Consider the following 17,939-nt stretch of genomic DNA (forward strand, 5'->3'; position numbering starts at 1 on the left):
GAGTCATTCATTTTAAGACAATCATAGAGTTGAGAATAACAACAATTGTACATTTTCAGTGCCAAATGTTCTAGTATATAACCACAGTTTTAGAAAAGAAATTGTAGTGCCAGTATTGCAAAAGTAGGGTGGGGAATCTCACACTAAGAAAGCTACTGCTAGAAAGTAATAGTCACATTCTCTGCCCATTGTGTAAAATTATAGTGATTCATAGCCTCATTCATTCATTCAAAAAACATTTACTGAGTGCTCATTATGAACAAATAATTATGATATGTGTTTTCTGTACAGAAATCACCTATTCTATACAGAATCACCTGTCTTTACATCAATTCTCCAAGGTAATTATTTTCTTCACTTTGTAGATGAGAAAACTGAGGCTCAAAGAATTTGCTAGCTATTAAGGAGGAAAAAGGACCAAGAGTTATCTGACTCTTATATTTTCTTGCCTCTTTTCTTCACAGTAAACTATTTCAAACTCAATTAATGGAGATGGTGTGCTAAATATAACCTAATGATGAATCTATACTTGGAAACTTATTTCCATCCATTTGGGTGGAGCTTGAAGAGGGGCACCAGAGTGATTACTTCCCCAAAAATATAAGTTCTATCAGAATAAGAAGACTCTCGAGGTGCCTATGTGGCTCAGTTGGTTAAGTGTCCAACTTCGGCTCAAGTCATGATCTTATGGTTTGTGGGTTTGAGCCCTGCATGGGGCTCTGTGCTAGCAGCTCAGAGCCTGGAACCTGCTTCAGATTCTGTGTCTCCCTCTCTCTTGGACAATCCCCTGCTCATGCTGTCTCTCTCTCTCTCAGGAAAAAAGAAAAAAAACATTAAAAATTTAAAAAAAAAGAATAAGAAGACTCTAGTTCTAAGAAAGTCACATCACCTTTCCTCTACTTTCTTATCAGCAAAATGAGAGTTGAATTCCGTATTCGTAAAGTTTCTTCTAGTTTCTACTGAAATCTTGCCACATATTCTAGGTGAAACACAGTCATTTAAGGAATATTTATTGAATGTTATATATGTGGCAGAGAGTGTGCAAGGGACTAGGGATCAAACAATGAAAATACATAACCATCCTTTGCCAGCTGTAATTTAGATATTTCCCTGCTGGTGATTTAAGAGCCCCTATGAATTTGGGAGGTGATTAGGAAGCTCACATTATTGCAGTAGGTAGCCCTTTGCTATTTTTATCTAAAAATATATTACTTAAAAACATTTTCACTTGAAAATGAAACAACTTGGGAGTTCCCAGGTGCCTATCATGTGAGTTTGTGCAATAGTTAGTGGCTGTCAGCATGGCTGCATCACCAGGAGGCTTATTTCTTAATTGTGAGTATGGTTTCCAAATTGTGAGATGGCTTGGACTTCCTATAGCTTTAAATCATTTGTGCTCCTTGACAAATTTTACTTAAGTCTGTGTTTCTCATCCTTTTTCATGTCAAAGCATGAACACAGAAAATGATTATCTTTGTATATACTGGGTTAAGGATTTCACTTTCTCTTACCCCTTCTGTCAGCTTTTCACAACCCAGTATGTGCCATGGCATACAGCTGGGAAGCTCTGAATTATTTAATTTTTATCATGGTTACAGAAAACAAGCACAGAGAACTCTACTGTTGAAATCCTAGGTCAAGGAGAATGAAAATAGTAACAATTCTGCATATTCACTACAAAGTGTTCCTTTAGTCTGTTGGTGCATTCATCTGATAAGGATTCTTATGTGGAATATCAAGCTGTCACTAGTACTTTAAAAAATCAATATTCTATCAATATTAATTGATATTAAATAAGAACATTAACATAAATATTAAAAGGAGAAAATTATAGTGATTTCACTGAGTAAGGTTTTTTTCTAGTAAGTAAAAATATTCACAAGCTTAATGTGATTTGAGTTACTACAAACTACTTGTAAGTAACAGTCTGAAATCTCTCTTATTCAGCAACAAAATGTTGAAATTATATAAATGAACAGGTTGATTTTCTTAACGATAAAAAGCAGGAAATCTAAATATATCAGAAAGGTAGTTTTGGTCTTATTTGACATATACCTAATGTTTAATCTATTAAAATATTACATATTTAAGTAATATGTTTAAATGTAATATTTGCTCTTTTTTCAGTTATGTATAAATTTAATTTCTCTTTGTATTTATTTATTTTTATGTTTTATTTATTTCTAGGAGAGAGAGAGAGAGACAGCGTGAGCAGGGGAGGGTCAGAGAGAGAGGGAGTCACAGACTGAAACAGGCTCCAGGCTCTGAGCTGGCAGTCAGCACAGAGCCCGACGCGGGGCCCGAACCCACGAACCGCGAGATCATGACCCAAGCAAAAGTCGGACGCTTAACCGACTAAGCCACCCAGGCGCCCCTCTCTTTGTATATATTTAAACTGTATTAAAGCCAGCTGTATACTACACACTTTGATAATTACTAGATCTATAAGAATCTTTTTTCCTCAAACTTATTTTTATTATACCATTCAGAAATGACTAAATAATAAATAAATAATAAAAGACCATATATATGAAAGGGGTTTTGAGAGACTATATGTCACTGAAGAAAGGTACAAAAATCCAAAGGAAGGGAAAGTTGATAAAACATCACCTACTTTCTATAGGTAACAACACAGGCTCTGTGTTCTCATAGCACCTGGATGTGTCCAGAGCACTTGTTACATACTATTGACGCCACTTTGGGACAAGCTGTGGAATATATATATATTCCAGTTATATATAACTATATAACTAGTGAGTAATTCATTTACATGGGGTTTTTTTTCCCCCAAAGAATTTAAAGCTTTGGGTTGTGAGCTTCTTGAAGGCCATTCATCTTCTCATCTTGAGAATCCATTATGATAACTAGTTAGGCTGCAGTTAAAACTTTGTCTAGAAATTGTTTGAGTCACTTAAGAGTAGACGTGTGTGTGTGTGTGTGTGTGTGTTTACGTGATTATTTTAACACTGTACTTGTTATACAACAAAATGTTGATCATATTGCTTATAAAAGTTGCAAAATACAATATCAAAATATAAAATGTACTCGGTACTGTGACTAGATCCAAATGAAGTACATTTATTTGCCCTTTATAATAGTCTGTAACTTTATCCCTGTCCATGGGAGTGTTTCATTTTTAAGGTTCACTTTTTTTTTCTCCAAAGGAAGTTTTTATTTCCAATTGCCTTTAAATAGGCCGGATTTAAGAGTCATTAAAGGGCCTGTAATCATCTACTCGTAGTCCTGATTTAGACATTCTGAAACATTCAGGCACTCACATTTGGAATACAGTAGTTTAAATTGAGGGCTGTGATAGAGGTTCCTAAGCCCTTTCCAAAGCTTTTAAAACTCTTCTAGACACATAATTATTTGAAAGGGGACAATATACTTCTGTTAGGGGCATAACATATCATATCACTTAGTTTCCCATAGAGACTCTACAACAGACTGTTTTTTCCTTTGAGGATTATTTTTGATTACAAAGTTCTGGGGAATTTCTGTATACAAGGTCTCAATTTGTGGCTTTGTTCTCTTTCCTGTTGACAACAAGGCACTAAGTTTCTGGAGTTACTTTTAAATTTTAAAAAAAAAAAAGAAAAAGAGAATTTGGAAAAAAAGTGACTTCTAAGATGTACAACCTTTTAATCAGTTACTTACTTTCACTGTACAATTTGCTTAGTGTCTAAGATCCTCACAGAAGTGACCTTAAGAGTTATCTAGACCACATTTTTCATGATCAGCTTTCTTATAAGAGAGAGAGGGATTAGATTAAGGATCCCTAAGACCACTTCTTGCCATAAATTGTAGATTTCAGGGAGTTTATAAAATAAGAGTAATATACACAAGGTATAATGATAACATAATTTGTACATTTATACCCATGTGCTTTTATTTATATCATTTACTGTATTCCTAATAAGAATATTGAAATGTAGGGAATGCAGGTGTTATAGTGTCCTCATTTTATTACATATTAACTTTATAATCTGAGACTAAATTAGTAAATAGTAATAGAGGCCCTAGAATTGGGTCTCTGAACTCCAGGTCTGTTTTCATTCTGGTTAGCAATCCAGATTGTTCAGGATGAATTCTGACTGAGATCTGATTTCCTGTGGCTGTGTCCTTGGTGTTTTTTGTTTTCTAATTTGGATGTCAGGAATACTGTGACTTTTGAGGGTATTAATCTATGGAATCCTTGACCTACTTGATTTTCTAAATTCCAAGTGCCTTGTATTTTGCTGCGTATTAAACATTTGTAAATGTTTGCATGGGTGGATGCTTTACTAGACCTGAGTCTTCAGACTATAGTGTACGTTTCCTTTTATTTGTTTCTTCCTTCAGCAAGTAGTTATTGAGTTCCTGCCTGTCCTAAACCCTTTTCTGGGACCTGAAAATACAACAATAGATAAAACAGACAGAAGTCACTGCCCTTGGAGGATTTAAAATCTAGTGAATTTAGAGTGAATTTATTTTGAATTAAGAATAAAGCAAAAGTGTAATAGTGAAAAAGTTTGATACACGGGTAACTGTTGCTATGATCCAGAAGTATGGAACTAAAGTAAAAAGTGTAGTAATTTGTTGAATGCTGCTCTGTCTTCCACATTATAAACATGATCTCATTTCACCTCGACAATAACCCTGATTGAGGCATCATTATCATTTCCAGGTTAGAGATGAGAAAACGAGAGCCAGAGTGATTAAGTGACTCACATTTAAGTCTACCTGACTTAAAGTCTATAATCTTAATCAGCCTCCCCCCCCCCCTTTTGGAATAGAGAGCTGAAAAATAATACAGGAAATAATTTATTCAACCAAGCCTTATTGTTTTTTCTTTTTTAATGTTTTATTTATTTTTGAGAGAGAGATAGTGACAGCATGAGCAGGGGAGGGTCAGCGAGAGAGAGAGACACAGAATCTGAAGCAGGCTCCAGGCTCTGAGCTAGCTGTCAGCACAGAGCCCAACACTGGGCTCAAACCCACAAACTGTGAGATCATGACCTGAGCTGAAGTCGGACGCTTAACCGACTAAGCCACCCAGGCGCCCCGGTTTCCTCGTGTTCAAAGCACTGTGCTTCAGGCACTAGAGAATATAATAATGATTAAAGAATGATTCCCATCTTCACAAAGAATAGAGGGAAGAAGCGTCAAAATCGTATAATAGAATAATATGATTTAAATTTAAAATAATATTTTTCAGGTATCCACTATGGGCTAGGCACTACACTAACCCTGCAGTAGTGTTTCATTTCATTAGGGAGACACCATTGCACAGCAGAGAATTTTAGGGGAAATAGCAAACCAGAATAATACAAAGTAGCTGGTTATTGAGTAGATAATGTTGCAATGATTCAAGTAAGAGAAGCTAATTTTCCAGAGAAAAGGGGCTATAAATAACTCCCCTCAGGAATTATTTATCTTCAGCTTAATGTTAGTTAATAATTACAATATATTAATTCCCTGGCAAATGTTCCCCAAATTTGTTTCTGCTATAGTTTCTGCTTGGTAGACTAGACAAATTTCCTTGACTCCAGTTTCCTAGGTGATAATTGAAAAGGTGACAGGAGAGTCCTTAGACAAAAGCCAAGGGCACACTGCCTACAGACAAAAAATGTCTGCCTTCCTTTGGAACAGTGTGATCCTGAGCACTCCCTTTTCTACCACTTCTTAGTTTTGAGAAGTACACATTAGCCAAGGTAAGAGTGAGGCTAAAGTGCACATGATTTTCAGATGGTGATTTTTGTTGTAATACTTGAAGCTATGCCAAAAAGACTAATACAAAGTTAGGAGTAGTGTTTCTTAGGAGGAGAATGTTAAAAACACCCAAGCTGTTCTTCTCACAGTGATCGTCACAACTGTCATATTTACCTTGTATCACAGGAATGACCAATGCCCTCAAGGTGAATTTTCCTGATACGTGAAACTTACTATTTAACTCTGTCTTTTGAAGTTGTTAAAACTATTACTTTCTGCTTTTCTGCCTTCTTAAATAGTGTATTGGCTGCCTCATCGTGTTTTACTCAGTCAGTCAGTGCCATGATGCATAATAATTGTCCTGTTTTGAAATATCATGGGGCCCTGAGGAGTGATGGTGATTTGGGCCCATAATTTATCTATGAATGCCGTATTCTCTCAGGCCTTACTTGTTGGAAAAATGTCTTTATATTGCCCTCACTTTGAGGGATAGTTAAGTATAAAAGCTTAGGTTGACATTCTCCTTCAGCATTTTACAGGTAATATTCCAGAGCTTCTGGCCTCAATATTGCTGTGGAGAGATCTACTTTGAACATACATGCTCTTCCTTTTTTAGGTTCTTTTGTTTTATTTCATGCTTTGCCTTTAATGTAATATGGTTTCTCTAAGAGGTCCTTTGGTGTCCATTTATTTCTAGTTTAATCCTTTTTAACACACTGGATTCTTAAATCTAAGTTCTTGTATCTTTGAAATAGCCTGGAAAATGGTAGACCCATTAACTTTTTAATTAATAAGCTTTAAAAAATATTTCAAACTTATCGGGCATCTGGGTGGCTCAGTCAGTTAAACGTCTGACCCTTGATTTTTGCTCAGGTTGTGATCTCAGGGCTTATGACTTTGAGCCCTCCATCAGGCTCTGTGCTGACAGCCTGGGGCCTACTTGGGATTCTCTCTCTCAAAATAAATAAGCATTTAAAAAATGCTTATTTCAAAATTAGGGATGAGCAATAAGTATAGTACACAGAACTATTTTCATGTAAACTACTTAAGAGTAAGTTGCCAATCTGTTACTCCCATATTTGAAGAATTTAGTTTGTATTTCCTAGAACAAAGATGTTCTCCTATATAATCACAATAAACGCTTCAAAATTAGAAAATTAGCATTTATCTATTCCTACTACTCAGTTCTAGACCCGACACAAGTATTGCTGGTTATCCTAGTAATGTCCATGGTAGTAAGAGAATCCAGGCAAGATGCACATCTGCCTGTTATCTGAAAGAGCCCTTCAGTTTGTATTTGTCACAATTAGATTCAAGTCATACATCTTTGGCCAGAACACCGTGGAAGTGGTGCCGAGTTCGCCTCAACGGCATCCTATCCATTGGTGCATGAATCTGACTTGCCATATCACTGATGCTAACTTCCATCACTTGCTAGGCTCTTCTTCTGTAACATTATTCTTTTTTTCCCCTTTGTAATTAGTAATTACAAATATGAATGCATGGTTTCCCAATTTATTCAATGAGTTTCAATCTGTTCCTAGCATGATTCACTTTGATGTCCATACTGTCCATAATTTGGCTGGTGGGCAATCATTCAAGCTGGCTTCTGTGTCCATTTGATATGTCCCATCATTATTTGAGCACTTCCTTGCTCTCAACAATAATATGTGCGAGTATCATCTTGGATTTTCCCTGATCCATGCCTGAATCAACCAAATTTCCCAAGAAACCTAGCTCCTTTTAGTAAAGAATCATATTGAGGGAGTGCATGGGTGGCTTTGTTGGTTAAGCATCAGACTCTTGAATTACACTTAGGTCATGATCTCACCCTTCGTGAGTTCAAACCCTGCTTGGGAGTCTCTCCCTCCATCTCTCTCTGCCCCTCCCCAGCTCTTGCGTTTTCTCTCTCTCTCAAAATAAATAAATTTTAAAAAGAAAAAAAAATAGTATTTAGAAGATCCTAAGTGAGCTTGTTGCTGTGGGAGTTGTTGCTGCTCTTAGGCCCTTGGGGAACAGAGATGGGAAGTATGTAGTGTATGTGCATGTCTTCATACACATACCTCTGATTCCACTGCAACGCCACAGAGAGTGTTCTGGTTTTCTTCCTTTTATATTTCCAACTCTCTTTTCTGATAATAAGAAACCTGGTTCTTGTTATCTTGTTAACATATTCATTATTTGATCAATTACCCTGAATATAACCAATTTTCTGTAAACGCTGCTGCCCTGCTTTCTGTGTGGATGTCCTCCTGAGCACTTCATCATCCCCGGTAGAGCTGTCTGCTAACCCCAGATGTGAATACTCTGCTCAGCCGCTGTATTCCCTGTGTCTGGTTACACTTTCTGGAAGCGCCCCTCCTCATACAACCAAGATGCTGAACCTCCCCCAGCATGCATGCCTTCCTTAGCCTCCCTGGGCTCTTGTGTTCTAGGCCAGTACATCCTTGTAAATGGAAGTTCACGTCATCCTGCCCAACCTCTGACTCCCCTGTGCCAATACCTCCTTACCCAGCATGAAAACCATCATCACCCTGCTTGGGCTTTAGCACTCCACACTGGATCTCCCTTCAGTTCAAATACCCTTCTCACCTTACCCAGGTTTCTGAGCTTCACATCAGGGCTACTTCCTTCATCATCCTTACAGAGTCAGCTCCTTCCTTCTTGCTCAGGCTCTGACACCCAGTATGAGATAGCCTTGCACACACTGTCCCTCTTCACCCTGCTTGGGTTATGCATCTCACACAGACCTGCCCTGTGTTTGGGTATCTTACTCATCTTCCCTGGGCTCCAACTACATGTGTTCTTAGATGCCCTCCTCACCCTATATGAGCTCTGACACTCCACTCAAGCTTTCTCTACCTAACAGTTTTAGGAGTGAACTAGCCAGGAAGGGAAGGGGTACTGCCTTTTTTGGAACTTACATTAGATGAATGTTGGGTGTTTTCATTCTGTTATCTACAGCTCTAAATATCTCTGATTGATCTTACCTCCCTGATTTCTTTCATTCAATGTTCTCTTTCTTTACTACTCCTTGCCTTTTTTTTTTTCTGTGTAACTTCTTGAGAATTATTTTTAAGTTCATTGATTCTCTCTTCACTTGAGTCTATTTTGATTTATTCTCTTGACATTTGTTATAGTCCAATGATTATGTTTTATTTCTAGAAGTAGTATATGTTTGTTTTAAAATTCTACCTGTTGGGGCGCCTGGGTGGCTTAGTCGGTTAAGCATCCGACTTTCACTTAGGTCATGATCTCGCGGTTCGTGGGTTCGGGCCCCGCGTCGGGCTCTGTGCTGACTGCCAGCTCAGAGCCTGGAGCCTGTTTCAGTCTGTGACTCCCTCTCTCTCTGACCCTCCCCTGCTCACGCTGTCTCTCTCTCTCTCTCTCCTAGAAATAAATAAAAAGCATTTAAAAAAAAATTAAAAAAAAAAACAACACCGCTTCCTCTTAAAAATATATATATAAAGACTAATATCTGCCACCCAGCCTTGACAATCTTTGTGTTTCCCACATACATTTCAAATCATTTCAGTACAGATGAAANTCCACGCTATCAGTGCAGTGATCTTGCAAACTGTGACATCATGATCCAAGCCAAAATCAAGAGTCAGATGCTTAACCCACTGAGCCTCCCAGGCACGTATGCCTGGGTTTTATAATACATACAAACAAGTGTATTAAAATGAAACGATTCGGGGCGCCTGGGTGGCTTAGTCAGTTAAGCGTCTGACTTTCACTTAGGTCATGATCTTGCAGTTCGTGGGTTCGAGCCCCGTGTTGGGCTCTGTGCTGACTGCCAGCTCAGAGCCTGGAGCCTGTTTCAGTCTGTGACTCCCTCTCTCTCTGACCCTCCCCTGCTCACACTGTCTCTCTCTCTCTCCTAGAAATAAATAAAACATTAAATAAAATAAAATTCTGTTAATTTTTTATAGGCTTTTTCCCCCCTTGAGTTTTAAATGTCTTCTTTTGTCTCTTTAATAGTTTATAATAATATATTTGTTCTTCTTTAGCAATGAGTTTAATATTGTTCTTTTATTATTAGTTCCTGGGGTACTGATCTTTCTGTTTACTTATGGTTTATTATTTTCTTGAATGTTTTGTAATTTTTAATTGGGAGCTTCTTTGGCACTGATGTTTCAATGGAAATCCTATGCAACTGTGGTTAGGAACTATCCTCCAAAATGCTTTCTTTGTTAAAAAATAGCTTTATTAAAGTTTAATGAATATTAGGTGTGTGTATACATGTCTACATATATGTATTGAAAGTGTACAATTATATATGTTTTGACATAATATGTTCATTATGAAACAGTTACCACAGTCAAAATAATACATGTATACCATCCTCAGAAGTTTCTTCATTCTTCTTTGCAAACTCTATAATCCCTGTCCCATTCTCCTGTCCATAGGCAATCACTGACCTGTTTTCTATTGTCCTAGATTAATTTGAATTTTCTAGAATTTTATATAAATGGAGTCATACTGTATTTATTCTTTTTAGCTACTGTTTTCGCTCAATATAATTATTTTCAGTTTCATGTATGTTGTGCTGTTTAAGAGTTTATGCCTTTTTAATCCTGAATAGTATCCCATTGTGTGGCTATACCATAATTTGTTTATCCATTCACCTCAAATAGCGGACAGTTGAATTGTTTCCAGTTTTTAGCTAGTATAAATAGAATCCTATGTGTAAAAATCTTTGTATAAATATTTGCTTTTTTTCCTTTTGGGTGAGACCTAGGGATAGGTTGACTGGGTCATGTAGTGAGCACATGTTTCACTTTATAAAAAAAAAAAAAAAACTATCAACTATTTTCCATTATATATTCCCAACAGCAGTGTATGCATTCCAGTTGTTCTACATTCTTAACACTTGGCCTGATGTTTTTTGTTTGTTTTTTTAAAATTTGAGATAATGTAGTAAGTGTGTAGTGTTTTTGAAAGGCTTCCCACTGGTATCTTTGACTTGAGAACATTTATTTATTTGGGTTTTTCTGCATGTGTGGATTCTGGCATTATATGTATGTCATGATAATTTTTATTCCAAACTTGTTTTGTGGTTCAAGTTTGGCATGTTTTTCTTGGGAGCTTTGTAAATGAGCTTCCTTATCTTTCTGAGTAGTGCTGGAGTTTTTTTTTAGATTCCATTTCAATGAGCAAGGAAGGGCTTCTTGTCCTTAAGTGGGATTAACACTTAAAGATCTAGCCAACATACTTGTATACAGACTCAGCTCTCATTTCAGGTTTTTCTTAGATTTGTGATGCTTGGAATTTTCTAAACTTATTTATAAGCATGGCTATGAAGCAACAATTGAAACACACACACACACACACACACACACACACACACACACACACCATTATTTCTCTGTGTTTGAAGCAGAAGTCCAAGTTCAGATTACAGGGTTATTGACACCAGAACTCTTTGGTTAGCTAAGTAATGTGATTAATATGTGTGGTTTTGATAGTCTGAATTACAAAGCTCCAGGTATTTCCCATAGAAATCTTAGTTTACTGGTGCCTGGGGACTGTGGTAAGAATAATACAGGCCACTTGTGTACTGACCTAACAAGTGAACCATCAGGAAGTAGGTACTGAATTCCAAACAACTGAACTACAAGAAAAAAACTGAAAGGAACCAGTTTATGGGTTAAGCACTGGCTACATTGAATTTGTGTTCACGGTGTAGTGCATACTCGCGCGTATATGTGTGTGCACCTATGTGTAATTCAACATGACAAAGAATAGGTACCATACATCTTAATAACTTATATTGGTGCTTATCCTTTATATGCTTCAGTACCAGAAGTCCTGCAGGACAGAAGGTTTCTTCATTTTGTTAACTTTCTTAAGCCAAATGTGGGAAGTAAGTTTGATATCTTTGTCCCTCTCTTATCTTTAACATTTTTAATTAGACTAAATAGATACAATGAAGTCATAAGAGGAAACATACCAATCTACTCTAAAGATTCACAGCATGATTAATCACCAAATTATTTGTATTTCATAAAAGAATGCCTATTTGGGGAAACATTTAACTCAGTGTGGCACAAACTGTAATGCACATATCACTGGGTGACATTTGAGATCATTTTGGGGTGTATTCAGGCAAGCATATTTTGAGAATTACATATTCATATTTCATAACTTATACATGAAGGTAGTAATTTCATGGAAATTCATATTGAGAATGATAGCAAATACAAAAACAGGTGAAATAAAAACAGAACATGACTATGACAGAAATGAGAACAATCACATATGAATCTTTGAAGACTTAAAAAAGACTGTTTTTATAGAAAAGATTTACTTCTTTTTTAAAAATTTTTTAAATGTTTTATTTATTTTTGGGAGAGAGACAGAGACAGCATGATGAGCAGGGAAGCGTCACAGAGAGAGGGAGACACAGAATCTGAAGACAGGCTCCAGGCTCTGAGCTGTCAGCACAGAGCCCGATGCGGGGCTCAAATCCACGAACCGTGAGATCATGACCTGAACTGAAGTCAGACGCCTAACCGACTAAGTCACTCAGGTGCCCCAGAAAAGATTTACTTCTTAATCACAAAGTTCAGCTATTTGTTCAGATGTTTGTAGGTAAGGTGATGACATCTTGGGTAAAAGAGAGTATGCAAGCTGTCTTCATATTATACTGTGAAGCCAGGTCTATTCTTCTTAAGAGGCCTAGCTAGGCTTTGGAGCAAGTCAGGGTCACCCATAGTCAGAGCTGTGTGTGGAATGGATAGACTATTTCTATCCTTCTCTTTGTCTGCAGCAATAATCACTAACTGGGGGTTTCTGAGGGGCTCAGCTGGTTAGATGGCCAACTCTTAATCTCGGCTCAGGTCTTAACTTCAGGGTTGTGAGTTTGAGCCATTCTTGGGCTCCTCACTGGGCAATGGATCCTACTTTTAAAAAAAGTTGCAAATTGGGAAAAAATCATTTCCCTTTGATGGATTAATACTGGGCATGGTAACTTCAATGTGTAATAAGTGCCTTCTACTCTAATTAACAGGGAATCACCCTGTGATCTCCATCTCTGGGAGAATACATCCCAGAGCTTAGATCATGGGGAGTCCACTTTGTGATATGATCAATCCTCCCAAATTTTTGAATGATGACTGTGTCCACTTCCCTTCTCTGTTTGTTCAAGATTCTCTCAGCATGAGGTGCTCCCTGCAGGCAGTGGCACTCTGGGGGAGGAAGGCCCCTCCACACAGCATCACTGCCATCATGATCACTGATGACCAGCAGACCATTGTGACTGGAAGTCAAGAAGGTCAGCTCTGTCTCTGGAATCTCTCACCTGAACTAAAGGTTCGTGAAAATGATTTACATTGAAACAGATAGCACTCACAATATAAACACGATTTAATTCTACCTGCAATGACAGTGGAAGTTTTGCATGATTGTTAAGTAGGTGCTCACTGAAGTAATAAATTGGTTTTACTTCTGAAATTGGAGAAAATGAAGTACTCTATGATAGATCAAGATCCTATTTGAAAATTATATTATGAATATTGCTAATCTTAGCTACCAGCTAAGTGTTATCACCCTTTAAGCTGTGCTGAGCTTTACTATTTTACATCCTGAATTATATGTTTAAGTAACTGAACTACAGACATGTAAGTATAATTCTAAAAATTATAGCTCATTAATCTAAACAAAGGGCACCCTTGAAAACTGCTATTAACTAAATGAGTAATATCTTAATTATCTGGGTGTTTCTGTCAGTTTGGCCTTTTGCTATTCTTTTAGTCTCCGCTTGCATGTGATTTTTAAAGATCACATCAAAAAGCTCTAAATCCAATTTACTATTGTCGTCTTCCTATCTCAGAACCTGACCTCACCTAGGTTTTGGCCCATTGATTGGCAATTAATTGTCCCTGTCCCGAGTCATAAACATTTAACATATTGGAATAGATATTTGCTTAGTGCTAGCAGCCTCTAGACCCAATTTGAACATTTAAACTAATGATGTACTTAAAGTATACTGCCCTCATTAAGAAGCCTTTTAAAGATCAAAGACTATTTTTAGCCTTTAAAGTTTGTCACTTTAAAACCTAAATTAACAATTAATTGTAATTCTATTTTATAGTGTAATTAATTAACATCTCCCATCACAGAAGAGTTACACTGCAGGACTGCCAAGAACTGCCTAGCAGCCCAGCTCAGCTCAATGTTTATGAACATCCCTGAAAGAAGGAATTAGTCTTACTGCAACAGCCGAGCTTTGAAAAGTGGCCCTCACATGTATTATCTCTTAGAGTTTAAACTCACACTTCTGGATGGCTTCAAATGTCTTGCTACTCTTTTTAATATTTCAGTATAGTGTTTTCTGGCTGGAGTAGTTGTGCTGCATAATATGCAGGATGCAATAAGCAAGAAATTTGGAATCCTAGCATTTGTATCTTTTTACATGTACTCCTGGTATTTATTCAGCATTTATTTAACATGCATTTATTGGCTACATATAAGTTAGGCAGTAGGCTAGGTACCTGGGTTCAGATATGAACGAGAAGACTTGGTGCTGGCCGTCAAAAGGGCTGCAGTGTAGCAGAGGAAGGACATAGGCTAATGCTGTGCATTTATGTGATAATACAAGGTACTCTGAGTACCTTGAGTGCTGAGGGATTTAGATTTAAAAAAAATTAACTAGCAAGAGCTAACGCCATATGTTAATTAAAAGCAAAGGCAATATTAAGGGATTTTGAGATGATTTATGCAAGGAGATGACATAATACTGTATTATTATATTTGTGATTTAGACTATCATTTGGTATTAATGTGAAGGGCATACTGAAGGGAGGGAGAGAAGAGATAAGGGGCAGTAACTATGGGAGGAACCTCTACATTAATTTAGTCAATAAAGTTTTTGAGGATGAACCAAATTAGTGACAGATAGGATGAAAAGGAGATGAAAACTGGGAAGATACTAAGAGGAAAGAATGGGAGGAACTGAGCAACTGATTGGAGTATGGGTAAAAGTGCAAGAATAGTCAAGGATACCCTACAGATTAGGGGTTTGAGTGATGGGTGGGGCTGGAGGTGTGATGGTATCCTGTATCTGCATAAGGAATAGAGGTGATTAGACAATTGGAACAGGAAGTGAAAGGAAATGATTTAAGTTCTGGACCTCTTGGAGCATCCAAGTATTTAATTAGGGGATTTAGGAACACATCTGTGTTCACTGTGTTTCCCTGTCTGTGGTGGTGGGATTGCAGGGTACTGTGAAACTAGAGAATAAGTATCTTCCTGTCCTGCACTTCTCATCACATGCATCCCAAGCTCAGGGTCCAACTCCCAAAGACAAAGTACTTTACTTACATTTTCTGGCATTGACTGCTGGCATTTATAACATTTTTAAGCATAAAGATGAGTAGAACATCCTTCCAGATCTATTTCTGAGTACTGTGATCTTCTGTTTTTCTTCCTATTTTATTTATTTATTTATTTATTTATTTATTTATTTATTTATTTATTTTATTTATTGTTTATTTTTGAGACAGAGAGAGACAGAGCATGAGCAGGGGAGGGGCAGAGAGAGATACAGAATCTGAAACAGGCTCCAAGCTCTGAGCTGCCAGCACAGAACCCGATGCAGGGCTCAAACCCATGAACTGTGAGATCATGACCTGAGCCGAAGTCGGACGCTTAACCAACTGAGCCACCCAGGTGCCCCCTTCCTATTTTAATACTCAGAAGGAAATGCAACAATGACAAAATGAAGAGTAGCAATATTGTGTATAGGAAAAGAATGGAGAGATTGATCAGGTTCTAGTTCTGACATTTACAACTTTGATATATTGAGCAAATGACATATTAATTGAGCCTTGATTTCTTCACCTGTGAAATGGGGATTAGACCCTGTTCATAGTTGCACTACTGCCTGGATATGTTGGATGCTCAGCAAGGTATGTGTTCCCATTTGTGCTGTTGGAATTTCTTGGGGTTGGGAGGGGGTGGCAGTGCTTCATACAGGTAGAGCTCATGAACAGAAGTAAAGGTGTCCTGGATTTCATCATGACAATGAGCAGGTGTGATGGCGGATTTTTGTTGTTGTTGTTATTCCTGACAGCAGTTCCAGAATAAGATAAATTGAAGAGATTATAATGAATAGTCATGGCTTATTCAACTACATGTGGGGAGTCTGTAGGAGAATGATGACTCCATGTGCAAAGCAATGGTGTTCCATTATGCTGTTTGGTTCATAGAGGATTTTCTCTAGGAGACAGAGTGTCCTTCCTTTGCCCTGATTCATTGCTTAATTTGGCCTGCAATAGATGGAAAGGTGTTAAGTGCGTAAGGGTATGTGTTCTCAAATGTGATGATGGAAAAGACAGTATGTTGTTTTCTGGATTTCCCAGGAAAACAGTAGAATAAGAACTTGGGTTGTAAATGGTTCTAACCAACCACAAAACTTCTTTGTAGTACTGGAAATTTAGTTTAACAATACATCTTTTAGAGAAGTATTGCTGATTATGATAGAAATAAGATGAAGGCAAAGAATAATTCTGTTTTGAAATAATTTGTATTCATTAATATGATTTGGTCATCCTTTATGGATATGTTTGCATTGTTCAGAAAAAGTATAATGAATATGAATTAATTTGGAAATAGATTTTTATTACCCATAAGACAAGTCTTATTATCCACAAATTTTCTAGTCATTGAAATCAAATTTTTAGTCCCTATTGACAACCTCTTCTCCATTTGAGGAGATCTTACAGGTTTTCTGTTCTGTAATTTGATTTTCAAAATCTTGTTTTATAAAACAAAGAGCACTGGACATCTTTCACACATGAGATAATGTAAGAATTAGCTCCCAGTGCCATATTTTTAAACTCATGTAAAGGATAAAGCCATTGACATTTTAAATAATAGCTTAGTTAAAATTTCACTTGTAACGTGGAAAAATTAGTATTAGTTTTTATTTTTGAGGCAAGAAGCCACATAAGGTTACAGTAAAGTTATAATGATTACAAAAAGGGTAATGTTTTGTTTGTATTTTTTTGTAAACTCATTTCTGAGTTCTGAAATTTGTACTTTAACATGCAGCTATCATTTGAGGCACATTTTGTGCACTATAAACATCAACACTGACTTATTTGTATTCAAAACCTAGATGTTACAAAATAGGTCTGGTGATTGTTTAGGTGTCAAGATGAGTATAAAACCGAAAACCAAAAACCAAAAAATGTGTACAACACAGTTCCTGTATCAAGATGTTTTTTTAGGGGTGCCTGGGTGGCTTAGGTGGTTGAGTGTCCTACTTTGGCTCAGGTCATGATCTCACAGTTCGTGGGTTTGGGCCCCGGATGGGTCTTTGTGCTGACAGCTCAGAGCCTGGAACCTGCTTTAGATTCAGTGTCCCCCTCTCTCACTGTGTCTCCTCCACTTGTGCTCTGCCTCTCTCTCTTTCTCTTTCTCTCTGTCTCTCAAAAATAAATAACTTTTAAAAAATAGATTTTTTTATTCTGTGGATTTTGATATGGCATATATCAGTTTTCCTAAAATGTATGTAGAGCAAAACCATATTAAAAGGATTTTCTGATAGAATTATGAATACTTACATAAAATGATGTTTATATTCTTCAAAAGTTTACAATTGTTTAAAAGCTTACCCTGATTATTTTCAGATTTCAGCTAAAGAACTTTTATTTGGTCATTCGGCTTCAGTAACATGTTTGGCAAAAGCAAGGGACTTCTCTAAACAGCCCTATGTCGTCAGTGCTGCTGAAAATGGGTAGGTAAGATGTGTGCAACTTTGTAACCATCTCTATTCTCTCTCCCTTTTTAAAACCAATAATGGGGTACAGAATTATGGAGTTGAAGGAAATCTTAGTGATTATCATGTTCCTTTTACATATAGGAAAACTTAGATCCTGAATGGTAATCTGTGTGATGGTCCCAAGGGATGTGATCAATACTGTGTCTACAAATTTAATACTTTTTTTTTTTTTTTTTTTTTTGCTGGGTTAAGACAAAATAAACACCCCAACTAGTGTATCAGGCTTTTGTGCTAGCCTTTCTGTGTAAAAGATACTGGCAAATACCACCTCTTTATAGAACCTGAAAACAGAAAAGTCTGGATACTTATCTTTTTTCAAGTTGTAACTCACTTTGAGCTCTTAAGCAAACGTATCCAGGCCTTCATAGTTTTGTAAAACAGCTCAATAGTTATAATCCTCATGTAATACACTTGTCTGATATCATTACAGAAGAAACAGAAAAGAGAGGACTCAATG

The 17,939-nt window shown here is 37.0% G+C and overlaps 1 protein-coding gene across 3 annotated transcripts in view; it reads left to right on the forward strand.

Annotated features, from left to right (window-relative positions):
• The window catches only part of WDR72 (WD repeat domain 72), a 222,232-nt gene that overhangs the window by 13,989 nt on the left and 190,304 nt on the right, over positions 1-17,939 (forward strand). For all 3 annotated transcript variants that reach the window (XM_039254230.1, XM_039254233.1, XM_039254231.1), the window contains exons 2-3: positions 12,845-13,008; positions 17,331-17,437. In XM_039254230.1, coding sequence (XP_039110161.1) covers positions 12,856-13,008; positions 17,331-17,437 — 260 coding nt within the window. In that variant the 5' untranslated portion in view covers positions 12,845-12,855. The remainder of the gene's footprint in view (positions 1-12,844; positions 13,009-17,330; positions 17,438-17,939) is intronic.

This window comes from Hyaena hyaena, unplaced genomic scaffold (assembly GCF_003009895.1).
Source record: "Hyaena hyaena isolate Hyena2069 unplaced genomic scaffold, ASM300989v1 scaffold_479, whole genome shotgun sequence".
In the NCBI taxonomy this organism is placed as follows: Eukaryota; Metazoa; Chordata; class Mammalia; order Carnivora; family Hyaenidae; genus Hyaena; species Hyaena hyaena.